A 15,379-nucleotide genomic window follows, 5' to 3' on the forward strand; every position below is an offset into this window, starting at 1 on the left:
CAAAACTTGGGTTAAAAGATTTTTTTCCTATACCTAAGGATTACATTTTTGATTAAACGGGTTATCTGTTTAATCACTTCTTTTATAGCTATCGATATATATCAGATGCGTTTCCTAGTGCATAAAACTAGGAGCTGGCATGGGCATAGATGATTTACTAGTTTAATTTCCTCAACACATTGTTCAAAAGAAAAATTAGAATCTAATTTCAGAACAAAACATATGGTCAGAAATTCCCTGATGCAGTGAACTTTACTAACACAAATTGGTGCAAGTGCATTCTGTTGTTTTCTTGTTAAAATACTTTGCAATTAAAACTACAGATGTTCCCAAACTTAGGCAATCGTTCCATTCCGGAAAGCCTTGCGTAACTCGAATTTTGCATAAGTCAGAAACATATACCTGAACATTATGCAAAACCAAAAAGAAAAAAAAACCCTCCTATTTCTAGCTGACGGAACTTTCTCCATAAATGCAAATTTGCATAAATCGGGTCTTGCATAACCCGGGGACTGTCTGTATGTAATTTATTTCTTACAGCATCCTCAGTGAAAACAAAGTAGTCAAATGATTATTTAAGAAACTAAGAAGGGCTCATGTAGCTTATGCTCCACTTTCTCTCTTTTGTATTCTGTATCACAACAATAGATCTTCCACCACACTAGCATGCAGGGCTTACAAAATAGATTCAGACACAGATGGACTAGTGACATACCATGAATCAATCTTATCAAAGGTTTCATATCACTGTTTACTTCCAATGCAGCTAAGTACAACTAATGAAAAAAATTGGTAGATCATCATACTCTTCACGCTATCCCCTCCTTTGCCTGTCTTGTCTACTTAGACCCTATACTCTTTGGGGAAGGAACTATCCCTTTCTCCTCTCTTTGCACAGCACCTAACTCAACAGAGCCCCTAGGAATAAGAAGAAGAAGAAATGGGGGGGGGAGGGGAATGGTGCAAAATATTTTACCATGTTATTCCATACAATTTCATAACCCCAATGTTTTGTTTTATTATAACATTTTGAGATGACATTTTCTGAAGCATTTGAAAAGTCAAATAACACCTTTTTGATCAAATATTGGCTTGCAAATTCTCAATGCATGTCAATTGTTTCTAGAAGCATCATAGGCTGGTAAATGAATCAGGAACTTCCAAATTCCATTCTCATTTCTGCCACTGAGTGGCCTTAATTATGCCTACTAATTCACTGTAGTACTTTGCAAACGTTATTAGTAATGCCTCACAATGTTTGTTATGTTGGGTGAAATTTCACTGAAGCTGGGGGGGTGCAATAGCTACCCCTTCTTCAGGATAAATGTGAGGAGCAGTTAAGCTCCTTTTCGAGTAAGATAGACAAGCAAGAGCCATGACCAAAACCACATGCAAGGTGGGTCAGAAACTGAACTATTTGGGTGTAGGGGGTTTGCTGGGTATTGTTTGGTGGAACTGTGTGAGAGACAGAAGTAGCAGAAACACCACAGAAGTAGACAGAAAGCCACCAACAGCCAGCAAAACATTTGTAACATGACACTGAGAGAAAGATAAGAGAGAAAGTGTGCACTTTTTGGGTAGAGTGTGGTTTGGAAAAAGAGGCTTGGAATATTGAGCAAGGAATCCATCTTGTGTTCGATTCCTACTGTGTTCAGGGAAACAGGACTTGGTACGTTCTTATAAATAAACAAGATTATCTCAAAGAAATACATGACTATTATCAATTTCTCCTCCCAATTAAAATAACCCAACAGACTCCAAATACTGGATAACTGTTTGGGTCAAAAGGAGTAGCAGTATCACTGCCCACATTTTGCAGCTACAAAACTGGTGATCAGAGATGTTAAGTGACTTGTCTAAAATCACACAGCAAGTCAGTCTCAAAACCAGGATCAGAACTCCAGATTTCCTGACTCCAAGTCTCAAGTTTAAATACCTAGCCAAGTGGGATAATTTGGAGTGAACTCATGAATCCTGTTTGATATTATGAAGTTATTACGAAAGCAGATGTATCATGAAGCCCTTTTGTCAGTGTGTATCCACCATGAGCAGGAAGGGTTACATCACGTCTCTGCCAAACCAGGGACAAGGCAGGGGGCGGGAAGTGAATACTTAGAACTCAATAACCATCTATTCAAGGTAAAGTACCCTGAGACAGTGGGGCTGCTTGAGTTTGGAGAAGATACTTCCTCTTGCTGCATGAAGGGAGGGGGAGAATGGAGAGCAGTGGAAAGTTATCAGAAAAGGACAAAGACAGGCGAGCAAAACAAAAGTTTATAAAAGGACTCACAGAGAAACACAAAGGAAGTTTGAGCAGGAGTGGGGAAGTGGATGGACTGGCTAAGGTTAGACCTAGGGAGAACGGCTCCATGTGACAGAAGGGAAGTAATGCAGCTGCAGGGGAAGGATCCTCCATCTCAAAGACGACCCAGACCCCAGCCCAAAGAACACTCTGCAATGGTGAGGAAACGTGCCTTGGGGTTATTACTTTTGTATAGATCTGTGTACATCTTGCTTGATTAAGTAAAGAGCAATGTGGCCTACCATATGGCTCCTTGAAGAGGTAAACCAAAAGGTTTGGGTGGAGTTCTGGGAGAGGGTATATTTAAACTACAAGGGAATTCTGAGGGACCAGCACTCAGCCCAGGGGCTAGGCAGCTTGGCCACAAGGTTATAGCTCCGAGAAGGGGATGATAGACAGAAAATGTGCCTTGGGGCCACAAAATATGGACAGTCCTGGGCCGAGTTCCGACTCCAGTGGCCTAAAACACATGGGATCCAGTGGCTCGGTCCCCTCCCAGCAGTCTGGTGAGCCACTGCCAGCAGGGATCCTGACCAGATCTATGACACCAAGTCACTTGGAGACAATGAGAAGGTAAGTGACTTGCCTAAGGTCACTGACATACTGGACTAAGCAAAGACCTGGAAGTCAGGAGATCTGAATTCTAATCCTGGTTTTGAGACTTACGCTCTGTCATACTTTGAGCAAGACACACGGGGTGTGATTTTCAAAAGATGGTATGTATCTGCACCTCCCACTGACTTCAACAAAATTTTCGGGTACTCAGAAGGTCTGTAAATCAAGCCATTAGCCTCTTGCTTTTAGTTGCTCTAGCTGCAAAAGGGGATACTACTACTACTTAGGTACCTCAGAAGTATACTGTGAAGATTAATGCTTGCATAAATGTTTTTATAGTACTTTGAGTTTATGAAGCACCTTGGAAATTTTATTATACAGTCTGGAGGAGAAAAGAACAATTGCACAGGGAAAAGCAAACATCCCTCCCTTTAATCTAGCTTTGATGTCTTCCATAGAGCCCAGGGCTCTCCCACGCAGCAGATCGAAGGTAAACCTTTGGCTAGACAAAGAGGATACTCCTCCACTGTTCACAACATCTGGGGCATATGATTTGAGTCCATGATTTCAGGTTAAATAAAAGAGCAGGTCAACCATTCATGTAGCACTTTCCTTGGCTTCTGCAACAGGCTATATTTTTCTATCTGTAAACTTCCAGAGCAGTTTGTAAATCCTGGATTCTCTAGCAGACTGTTGGAATGCTTTGCTGTGACCTTCACTCACTGATCTGCTTGAGACTGGAGCAATAGTGCAATTCATGGTGCCATCATTCAGCAAGATTTTGTCACATTCGTGTTGGGTGAGACAGCAAGGAGTTGTGATAACTGCAAAAACACTGTTTTTCAGTCATATGATACAACATAAGTTTTCAGCAACAGAGTGCATTTTATACTCCTGAGGGCATTCTGAGCCAAAAAAATTAAAAATTCTGTGCCAAAAAAAAATCTGCACACAATATTTTAAAATTCTGCAAATTGTATTTGTCAAATAAATGTGGAGGCTCCAGCATGGCATTGGGGAGCACAGGCCACTGGCTGCAAAAAGATGGGAGATCACTGTGCCGCTCCCCCGCGGGACACGGACTCAGCAGTGAGGCTACACTCTACCCTGACACAGTGCAAGGACCGGGCCTGCCCCAGAAACACCCCGGGGACTGCCCCTCCATGCCAGGTGCACTAGGTGTGGGCAGGCAGGCTCAGCAAGACAGGATCCAAGTGTGTAGGGGGTTAGTGTGAGGAGAGCCATGTGTGGGTTGAGAGGTTTGTGTGTGTGGCAAACTGGGTGCAGGCAGCTCAGTCAGGGGTATGGGGGTGGATCTGGATGCACAGGGGCTTGTTGCGGGAGGGTTCTGGGTGCAACAGTAATGGGACTCTGCAGGAGGGTGAAGGTGGTTGGGGTTCAGCGGGGGGGTCTGGGTGTGGGGGGCGATAGAGCTCGGCGGGGGTCTGGGTTTGGGGGGCTTAGTGTGGAAGGGATCCAGGTGCAGCTGGTTGCAACTCTGTGGGGTGAGGGTGCAGGTGGCTTGTTCAGGTGGTCCGGGTACAGGAGGAGTGGGGGTCATTGTGGGGAGGTTCTCAGTGTGGGGGTGAGGCTTGGCAGGAATGAGGGGATCTGGATGCATGGGGGCTGGGAGGATGAGGGAGCAGATCCCTGTACAGGGATCCCTCCCCCTGCAGCTGAGGAGCAATGGGTGCAGGAAGTGGCATGGGGAGTTTGCAGAGCTTCCTGCAGCCGAGGGAGAAATCTGGGGGTGAGTCGAACCCAGCCCCAGGTATGTTGTAGGGGAAGAGGAAGTCTCATCCTCCCCAGCCCAGCCGGGGACTAGCAGCTGAACATGCCGCAGGGTAGGAGCCACCAGCTGGGTCTTCCCCAGTCCCGCCCCCTGCTCCACATTGATTTACCTCTCTGCCGGCTGCCCTGGACACCAGAAACATGCTGCTGGGGAGGGTCACATGAACGCTCTTGTGGCTTCCCTTTGCTTCCCTGTCAGAAAGTCATTTTTCTGTGGGGAAGCAAAGAAATCTGCGGGGGACAAAATTCTGCCTATGTGCAGTTGTGCAGAATTCCCCCAGGAGTAAAACGTTTAAAAGTAGTACATTAATAAAATCTGCTTTGGAGCTTGTCCCTATGCTTTATAAAGCATGTTGACTATAGATTAACTCAAAATTATTTTCTATCAATCAAATTAAACAAAGGTAAACATGCTTATGCAGTAAAAAAGAATATATCAACTTTTGAAATGTTAATTGTATGAAAATTTAATAGGGAAAGGAAGATGCATCAACACCCTATCCTCTAAAATCACCTTTACTATAAGTTGTATTTATATTACAACGCAAAATATTTCAAGGTATTTAATTCAGCAAATACATGACACATTATTAGAGTGGATTACAAAGATGTTACAAAGACACGAAACTTCAGGGTACAATTTGCACACCATCGAAAGTTCATATGTATCTACTGAGAAGGAACTGATCTGACTTCTTTAATGCCTCCATCCAGCCTCAGGATAGACTCTTAATGAATGATAATTTCCCTATAGAAGTCATTGAAAATAAATAAATCACAACATCCTTAATATAAACAGCTTATCACATACTTTGGAGAAAACTGTCTTAAGATAAAAATGAATAAAAAACCAGGAACATTCATACATAAAGGCTATATTTACAAAATATTATGTTTGTGACAGAAAAACTACAAAGGAAGGGAATTTCACAGTTAAGAGTGAAATATACCATATGTACTATAAATATGACAATGCAATGCATTAAAAAGACATTAAGAGATTCTTGTTCCTTGTATTGAAGGCATATGATTCATTTCACTTTAAATGCAAAATTCCATGCTTTCTATTGTGTTTGTTGCGGTTTTTCTCCTGAAACTTATAGCGCCTGTTAAGTTTTTGTGCCTGGATTTCCTTGCTTAAAAAAAATTTCATGAAATCTTATAGTAAACCCCGCTGTCCGAAGGATGTTGTGCTGCAGTGAAGTTAGACAGCACTGACATCGTAGCTGGAATGGTTCCATTACTCCATCTATCACCATTCCACAGTACCCAAGCCACTCTTCAGGGAGCCTCCTGGCTGAATTTCTGCACTCCCGTGGTCTGGGTTCATACTTTACTCATCTCTACAAGGTATAGACTTTAGATCTCATTGCATACACTTTCTTGCCAGCACCCATTTCCATAGCCATTGTTATAAGCACCCCAGTCCTTCACTTTCATTCCTGCAGACTAGGGCATACATGAAACCCAATCCTCTCCCTAAATCAGGTTGTTCATTTTGATAATTAGTGCACTGGTTTAAAGAATGTGTTTAACAGTAAGTTTACAGAAGATTTTTCCCCCTATTGTTCTTGTATTTAAAACTAGGCTTAGTTCTAACTAGCTAAACTACATAACCTAGCCTTAGCAAGGTAGCTACCAGGGCTTGGAGATAAGAAACATTCATGGATTAATCTAAGTGAAACACGGAAACCTCAGTGGTAGTGCTTTACCAGTATACCAGCTAGCACTCCTAATGTGGATGCAGCTACACCAGCAAAGCTGTACCAGTACAGTAAAACCACCCTCCAGGAGCAATGGGTGAAGACAAAGGATCAGTTTATTTCTATGGAACACTGCACTAGATGGGTCAGCCAGTAGTAGCCTTTTAAGATACCTTCTGCCTGTTCAGGTTGGGGCATAGAACTTTGTTGTGAAAGATTTCTTGTTCTATACCAAAACATTTTTCACTTCCCCAGAACAATCCCAGTCTACCATATTTACCCACTCAGCATATAGGCTGTCAGACTGAAGTCAGTGGGACAGTGGAGACCTAACATGGACCTCATCCACAGACATAAAAACCCCACATGACCGCTGGTGTCAAAGCATCTGATGCTGGGGAGATCAGAGTGCCTGGCTGGCATATAGGATGCAATCGGAACAGACTGATGACAAGAGGCCAGCTTCCTTTCCTGAGGAGCTCTCCTGACTTTGTGTAAGCAGGGGAATGGTTCCGCTATTGTGGGGAACTTTCCTGGCTTCTGCACTACCCCGGTGAAGTGGGCTAGCAGAAGGATCTGAGTCCTTGCTCCCACTTCCTTTACCCAGAGGCCTCCCTGTCCTCAAGGGCAGCCTTACCACTTTCCTGTCTGGCAGAGTCCTTGTAACCCCAACAAGGCTGGGCCCAGGATTCCTGGGGGGCTCGACCTCCAACCTTGCTGTGGTCACCTAGGACAGGGGCTAGGGTGTCCCCACTCTGGGGTACTCTCTGTGCACTGAACACTTCCCTGAACCACTGATCATTACATACAATTTAAAGCAAATATTCTCTTTTTAAGTTAATTGCTAATTAAATTAATGGTAAGGAAAAATGGGAAAGGTTAAAGGAAAACAGACCACCCCGCTCAGTGGCAGGCAACATCACAAACAGTGTCTCTGGAACGTCAGGGCAATTCACAGTCTGTCCCTTGTAAGTCCCAGGCCTTCTTCTCAGGCCCTGGCTGTGCTGCAGGGATGCTGCGGGTTGGACACTTGCTCTGGTGGTGGCCACACACTTCCGGGCTTTGGGTGGTGGGACCCTTCTTCCCAGCGTCAGCCCCCCATCGGGTTAAAATCCCCTCCCAGTCTGGCCTGCAAGAGCCCTTGGCTGGGGGGGGGTCTTTCTGCGCTCGACCTTTTGCCCAGGATCCCCCCTTGGCTGGCCCCAGTTGCTCACCACACCTGGCTCTAGCTCCAGCTCCACTCTGCCTCAGCACTGATGATGCTACTGGCTCTGCCTCCAGCCCCTTGGGCTGCTTCTCTGGCCCCTCTGTCTCTGTGGCTGCAGCTCTGCTCCCAGCACAGGATCTGCTCCCTGGGCTGCATCTCTGGCCCCTCTGGATCTGGCACAGTTCTGCTCCCCAGCTCAGCTTGGGCCCCTGCTCTCTCCTTAGCTCTGCCCCACTCTGTCTGCCCCAGGCAATTCCAGCTCACACGGAGGACGGGACTTCCCTGGTCTCCTGACTCCCTGATTAGCCTGCCCGCCCTGTCTATCAGGCTGACCTGGAGCATTTGCTTCTCCCCATTGTTCCTGGGGACTGTCAGTCTCAGGGTCCTGATTTCCCATCGACCCTTCCCCTTTTTTTGGGCACTGGGAGTTTGCCCTCCAAAAAAAACCCTTACTGAGTTTAGTCCCCTTGCATTTGCTACAATCCATAAATCACCAAAATGTATAAGTATTTAAATGGATCACCAATCTCAATCCTGGAAACGACTCCTGGGTCAACACACAAACTTAGACAATAACCTTCTATCGATACAATACTCTTTTCCATATCCTCCTCACTAAATGAGATGGGCTCAAGCATGGGCTTAACCTAACTATCGTAAAATTGGCCACAAGTGCATCGTCTGTTACAGCTGCAGAAATTACCATTTTTTATCTATTGAAATAATTTCCTTTAAAAAGTTTCCTTTAGCCTAATCATTGTGAATAAACTTATGGATTAATCTTGCTGCTATGATAGGTTTGGAACACTTCACAGTAGTCTTATAGCACTGGATCAATTATTCTTATCAATTATCCTTCAAATAAAATCTAGTAATTCACTTTTTGAATTAAAAAAATAATGGAATGAGTAAACAGCTTACAAGAATGGAGCTGTGTAACACATTTATCTTTTAAGTAACGTTCCTATGGACTAAGAAAAGCTAGCATTGAAAAATGTAAAATACATACCCAAACAAGTGGTTGTGTGGTGGGGGGAGGTTTTTTGTTTGTTTGTGTTTTTTACTGGACCTAGGACTTGCCACTCAAACATGAAAACACTGTAGTATTCACTAAACTTAATACTGAATTTAATGAAGTCCACATGGCTGTGCATGAACATTAAGAGATTTTGATGACAAAGTACCCTTTTTTCTACTTAAAAGATTAGAAAGCCAATTTACTAAACAATTTAATTTACATTATCTCAATTTCAGCAACTGTAATTTCAATAATATTTAACCAGTTTGTAAGATACAAAAACCCATTAGACCACAATATCATGTAAACTTATAATTTAAGTTTTCTTTTCACTTTTTTTAAAAAAAAAACAAACTCACTGCTTCCATTTTGTATTATTGTGGCCTCCCTCCAGCAGGCTTCTGTGTAGCTAAACCCTATTAATGATAAATATCTACCCACTGTATCTACAAAATACCAATATTTACTAGTTTCCTCAGATCAGGGTATTACTAAAGTATTACAGCTGATAAATTGTAATAGTGCTACATTTGCGACTTTAAACATTTTCTTTGGTCTCCCTTACCCAAACATCAATCCACTTAGTGAGCCAAATCACCTAATAAGACAAATTCAGCCCTGACCAATTGGTGTTGCACTTACTTATGCAAACATTTGAAATTCATCCCATGTGTTTTACAAACTCCTTATTAACAGGTAAAAAAAAAAAACCCTGCAATAAATTTTGAGAAAGTGAACTTGCAAACAACACTGGAACCATTCTCTCATTACTTTAGGACTTGTGCAAAACAAACGCAAACTTTTATTGTTTGTTACCTTAAATATCTTTGATATTATTTTAAGCATCTTGTTCAATTATGTAAAATTAGACTGTCTGCCATTCAGCTGAAGTTATTTTCCCCCTTACTTATGGTTTTTGTTTGTTTGAAAAGGCCCCATTATGGAAAACAGACTAAAAAGAGTGGGATTGTTTATCATGGAAAGGAGACGAACAAGAGGAGATATGTTAAAAAGAAAAGAATTAATTGTGTAGAGAAGTTACATTGGGAACATTTATTCTCCCTATCTCATAACACAGCAACAAGACAATCTTTAATGAAACTAAAAGGCGGCAAATTCAAAGCCAATAAAAAGAACTGCTTTTTCAAAAAACGTGCAATTAGACTTTGGAAGTCATTCCCAAACAAATCATTGAGACCAAGAATTTAGCAAGACTGAAAAAGGAATAGTACACTTCTATGGATAAAGACGATCCAGTTATAATTAGTAACACAACATTTTAGAAAGGATATCAACCTTATGCTTCTTGGTTTAAACTAATCTCAATTTAGATATTAGGATGAGATTTAATGTGGGGGAGGGGGCAGATTATCCCACATTTGCCTGCTGCAGCATCCTTACACCTTCCTCTGGAGATGTGCTCCTGACTATTGTCAGAGACTGGATACTGGATTAGATGGACCTCTAGACTCCTCCAGTATGGTGATTTTTATTTTCTTATGCGGTTGCTTGTCCCTTTTCTCCATCATGCGTGTCTAGGTGAAAAGAGCAGGTGAGGAACCAGTAAGTGTATTATGCTAGTGCAGTAGCCATAGGAAGAAGATGTGGAAGAAGCTGGGGAATTAAAGGCTCCTTCCTCTAATCCTCCTGTACTCTAAGAAATGGCAAGGTGGCAGCATAATTCTCATTATTTATTCTTTGTACTGTAATGCCGACAGATCCCAGTCATCAGCATCAAACCTGGGACCTCTGAAGCTTGGCATACGAGCCTCTACTGCATGAGCTAAAAGCCACATGGCTCTTAGCCAAGGCTGTAGCAGACTCATCAATCTCTAGCTGGGCTAGGTGCCACTAAAGGGGGACAGAGCACCACACCAACCAGGCATGGGTTACAGTAGCACATAGAGATCTCCATCACATCAGGGCTCCATGGGTCTATTGTGCTAGCAGGCTCTGTACAATGTAAGAAATTACAGTCCATGCCCCCAGAGAGCTTACAATCTATTCTAAGAGACAAGAAAATATGTAACTGATGGAGACACAAACATGTGGGCACGGGAGGGAGGACAAGGAAACAATATATTGTATTAGTACAATGGTAGAATCAGCTGTGTGGACAATTTACATATGTAGCAAGTAAATCAGTATCAACGATCAGTTTCTCTCGCTCTCTCCTGAGTCTTTGAAGGATAAAAGTTGGGGGTGGGAGGGAGCGGGGAAGAGAAAAAGGGAAGAAGTGTTCCTTAAACCTAAGCAGACTCCCAACAGAAACTATAACTCTGCCCAATGCTGCCTCAATGCTTCTCTGGTCTCCTGTCTCCCACCTCATCTGAGCAGTGCCCTCCAAACCCCTACCTCAACAGAAAAAAGACTGAGAATAGGAAATACAATTTAAATCAAAGTAGCAGATGTAAAAAAAAAAAAACCTAACTGGTTTTAAAATCATGTGTTTTACCTAGCTAGGAAGGTATAATTTAACCAAAAGGATGTGATATCCATATATTAAAATGAAAAGTTGTATATCTTTGCCATACCAGGCTACTGCACAAAAACACACAAATGTGTTCTACTCCATCCGGTAAAGTAAAGACTGAAATTTTTCATATGTAATAAGTTACAGAGACAATTTAATTCTTTTTCAGGACAAAGTTTTTCTAACTATTTTTATATAGAAAGTATAAACGGTGACATTTAAGTTGCCAAAAACTGTCACATAAAAAGTACTCATTATCATAGAAATACTTGCCAAGTTCATTCACGTTCATCCGTTCTACATTTCAGAGCATTATTGAAATTAGCAAAAAGAGTTCAAAATTTATGCTGACAGAATTTCGGAATTTATTTCAAGAATATAAGTTTAATTTTGACCTTTACAAACTAGGTGATCAAGGTGAAGCAACATGAAGGACCAAAGAAATGGTTTGATTATCCATCTGTGAAGGAAGTTATTCATCCACAGATGGTCTCTCTGCACCTTGTACTAACACATATTCATTATGATTATCTTCTTCATTAAGTAAAGTGGTGTTAGGAGCTTCATTTGGCACTACAGCTTGTAAAGACTCTGCTTCATTTTTAACAAGCAGCTCAGTTTCCCTAGCTTTGAGAATGTCATATTTGCACACGGGGCATGTTCTGTGCTTCAGCAGCCAAGGGTCAATGCACTTCCTATGGAAAATATGTCTGCATCTTAAAATGCGCACTACGTCTTTGGGCTTGTATACTTCCAGACACACTACACAGTTCTCTGCATCTGTTTTGGCTTCCTTGTCACTCTCTTTTAATATGCGAAGCTCAAGTTGACCAATAGCTTTCTTGACATCTGTTAATTGTTGGCATCTCCTGATATGAGTTCTTGCTATCCTTAGCCTTCCAGCACAGTAAAAGGTAAAATAGGCCACCGTTACCCATGTGCAGATGAGAAGCGACCCCCAGTAATGATTCATCCAGGAACCATAGCGTTTTCCTACTTCTATTGCTATTATTACTTGGATGCCATTCTGTATCAAGTGTAAAATGTCCACACCTTTCAGATTGCCAATCATAATTGCAACAATATCTTCTGAACCCAGGTACATCATAGGAAATACTCCATTTCCTGTACCTGGATGGTTATAGATAATCACGCCAACTGCTCCTCTCTCTGCTGCCACATTTATTTTCTTTGTGAAGGTACAGTGTCCCCTCTTAATGAGGGCTATCCAGCTCTCAGAGTTTACAGGCCTGCTGAAGTTTGTTAAAGGGTTGCAGGCAATTTGGTTCATTCCCTCTGGTGGCACCACCACTCCAGACACCTTCTGCAATGGGGAGTTTTTTCCAAAAACTCCATTGTCAGCTAACTCCCATACAGTCTTGTTCCCTATTTGAAATGATATGTTCAGATGAGCAACCCAAAAGGCATTGGCTCGGGAGACATGCAGACTCAGCACCAGAAAGACACCAAGACACAGCAACCAGGACGATTTGTCCTCTCTTCTCCAAGCACTAGTCCCAAGCAACTTCATTCCTTTCTCAGCCAAAAAATTACATAACCAGTAAAACAAAACAAAAATGATCATAGTTAAGAACAGTTAAAGAGAATAAAACACTAAAAGCCTGTAAAAACAGAATAAATTCCACTGGTCTCCTGCATTTTGACAGTCTGCTAGTGTGTTTCTTACAAACAGAAGAGGGAAAATATAGCTTTAAAAAAAAGTTAAAAGGCTGATTTCAAAATAATAATAAACAGCTCACTGTTAGGTAATGGGATTGTGACATCAGATGCTCATGAGCCAACATATTAACAAGGACTAACTCATTTGCATACCTGTAATTGTACTTGCTAAAACCACTAAAATACTGATTTAGTTCTCTACATAGTCCTGGGTCATCCTCCTCAACATCATCACTGGAAGAAGGTGGCACCGAAGCCCCTGGGGTGATGGTCTGGCTTGGTCCGGGCCTCGCTGCGGTAGCATTGGTACCGAATAGTGGGGTCCCTGGTGTAGAAGAAACTGACAGGTCTGCCTATCTAGGGAAAAGTTGCAGTATCAGGAAGCTCGGTGCCAGGAATGGCAGCGCAATCTGAGAGGAGAGGGTCAGAACTGTTGGTGCCGAGGTCTTGCTGAGCTGTATATGTGCAGCAGGTGGCGCCATTACAGCGGGCGGTGCCGAGACAATCTTCTTCATGGTCGGTGCCAAGCTAAGGAGCTTGGCTTTAGATAGCTCACCCGACTGAGAACCTGCCCGTACCGGGTCCTTGGCTCCTTGGGAAATCTCAGTACCGGACATTCCCGGTGCCTCGCGGTCCGAGGCTCTTGGTGTCATCGGTACCGGGGCAGAATTTTTGCCAGGAGACAGTTTCTTTTTAGGCAGGTCTCGCTGTAGCAATGACTGAAACGGGTGTTTGGTCGCCTTTTAGTGATAGGGTTCTTCGAAGCAGTCTTGGTAGTAGAGCCCTTGTCTGAGGCTGCTGCTGGTGACCATTGGCCAGGAGGCGTCCTGGAATCTGGATTGGAGGTTGGCCTGAGGGATTTCTCCATCACGAGTAATACTGGCGGTCCCTGGCCTTTAGCGTCCTGACAGTCAGTTTTTTACAATGAGGACACTTTTGAGGAATATGGGTCTCTCTGAGACGGCGGACCCACTGAGCGTGGCCATCTGAAACAGGTATAGATAGCCTGCATGTCAGGCAGCATTTAAATCCAGGGGAACCAGGCATGCCTGAGGAAGGTCCAGCTCTGGAGAGAAACTGGGGAGCCCGTGTTTAAGCAGTCATTGGTGGAGGCCTGCCAGAGGCGGGAGGTGAAAAAACTACCCTGATTTTTTTTTTTAATTATGGAAGAAACTAAAAGTAATGGTAACCGAAGTTAACTAGAAGAGAGAAGATAAAATAAAAAGGAAGGAATATAAACTTTCTACAAAGTAGAAGGGATGCTGCTGTTGCTCCGACTCAAGCCAAGAGCAGTAAAGAAGGAACTGGGGGTCGGTTGGCTGCGCATGCTAGGTAGCCGCTCGGAGTGTGGTGAGACGCCATGCGTGCGCAGCCAACCGAGACACTGCTACTGTAAATCTTCAATTATAAGCGCAATGTGCCAAGACACCTAAAGTGGAGCACCCACAGGGACGCTCCTCGAAGAACTTTAAAGTTCCCGGAACTCCACTGGTATCAGAGGAAATGCAGATACAAATCCTTTGGTAAAGATCTAAGTGGTAATAAGACAGTTAAGGAATAGGGTTGCCAGCTGTCGACCAGAATACCCGGTCGAAAAGGGACCCTGATGGCTCTGGTCAGCACCTTGGACTGGGCTATTAAAAGTCCAGTTGGCGGGGCTGGCAGGCTCCCTACTTGGTTCCACACAGCTCCCCAGAAGAGGCGACAAGTCCCTTGTCTCCTATGCGGAGGAGAGAGGGACTCCGCGTGCTGCCCCGAGCACTGGCTCTGCCGCTCCCGTTGCCTGGGAAACGTGGTCAGTGGGAGCTGCGGGGGCAGCGCCCATGGGCTGAGGCAGCACACAGAGCTGTCTAGCCGCGCCTCCGCCTAGGAGCCGAGGGACATGTCACTGCTCCCAGGGAGCTCCCTGAGGTAAGAGCTGCCGTGAGCCCACATCCCTCACCCTCTCCTGCACACCGCCTCCCGCAACCCAGCTGAGTCCCCTCCTGCATCCACACCCCCTCCCGCACCCAAACTCCCTCCCAGAACCTGCACCCCAACCCCCTGCCCTAGCCCAGAACCCCCTCCCACACCCTGAACCCCTCATTTCTAGCCTCACCCCAGAGCCCGCACCCTGGCCCAGAGCCCATTACCCTTTCTACACCCCAACCCCCTGCCTCAGCCCAGAGCCACTTCCCACACACCGAACCCCTAGGCTCCATCCCCCAGCCCAGAGCCCTCTCCTACACCCCAAAACCGTCATCCCTGGCCCACCCCAAAGCCTGCACCCCAACCTCCTGCCCAGCCGTGTTCCCTGTAAGCTGCAGACTTGGGCAGCCATGCAGGAGAGATTTAAGTGCCTCCCAGCTGATTTGTGTTCAGGTGCCCCTTCCCCCACATTGCTCCATCCTGCAGCTGCTCCTGGGACCCTCCTGCTGGATATGCAGAGCAGGGGATGGGGTGGGAGGAGAGTGCTGATGTCAGGGTGTCCCCCTGCCGCCGCCCCTGTACCCCATCTCCACAGAGCAGGGCAGAGGAGATACAGCCTGGCTCAGGAGGACTGGGAGCTGTTACAGTGTAAGGTCTGAATGGTGAGTGGCTGAGTGTCTTTCTTAAAGAGACAGTGCACTGTTTCTGAGATTTCCCCAGCAGCCACCTCACACAGTCTCTC

General features: G+C 44.4%; 2 protein-coding genes across 8 annotated transcripts in view; both read right to left on the reverse strand.

The window, feature by feature from the left end:
- CADPS2 (calcium dependent secretion activator 2) overlaps window positions 1–15,379 on the reverse strand; it is a 584,713-nt gene that overhangs the window by 410,682 nt on the left and 158,652 nt on the right. The window lies entirely within an intron of this gene.
- On the reverse strand, window positions 11,522–12,580 carry RNF148 (ring finger protein 148; the record flags this gene model as incomplete). Its single annotated transcript, XM_084617466.1, has 1 exon — window positions 11,522–12,580. One exon carries the CDS (start codon window positions 12,578–12,580, stop codon window positions 11,522–11,524), a length of 1,059 nt encoding a protein of 352 aa, XP_084473592.1.

This window comes from Lepidochelys olivacea (assembly GCF_965140295.1).
Source record: "Lepidochelys olivacea isolate rLepOli2 genome assembly, chromosome: 1".
NCBI lineage: Eukaryota > Metazoa > Chordata > Testudines > Cheloniidae > Lepidochelys > Lepidochelys olivacea.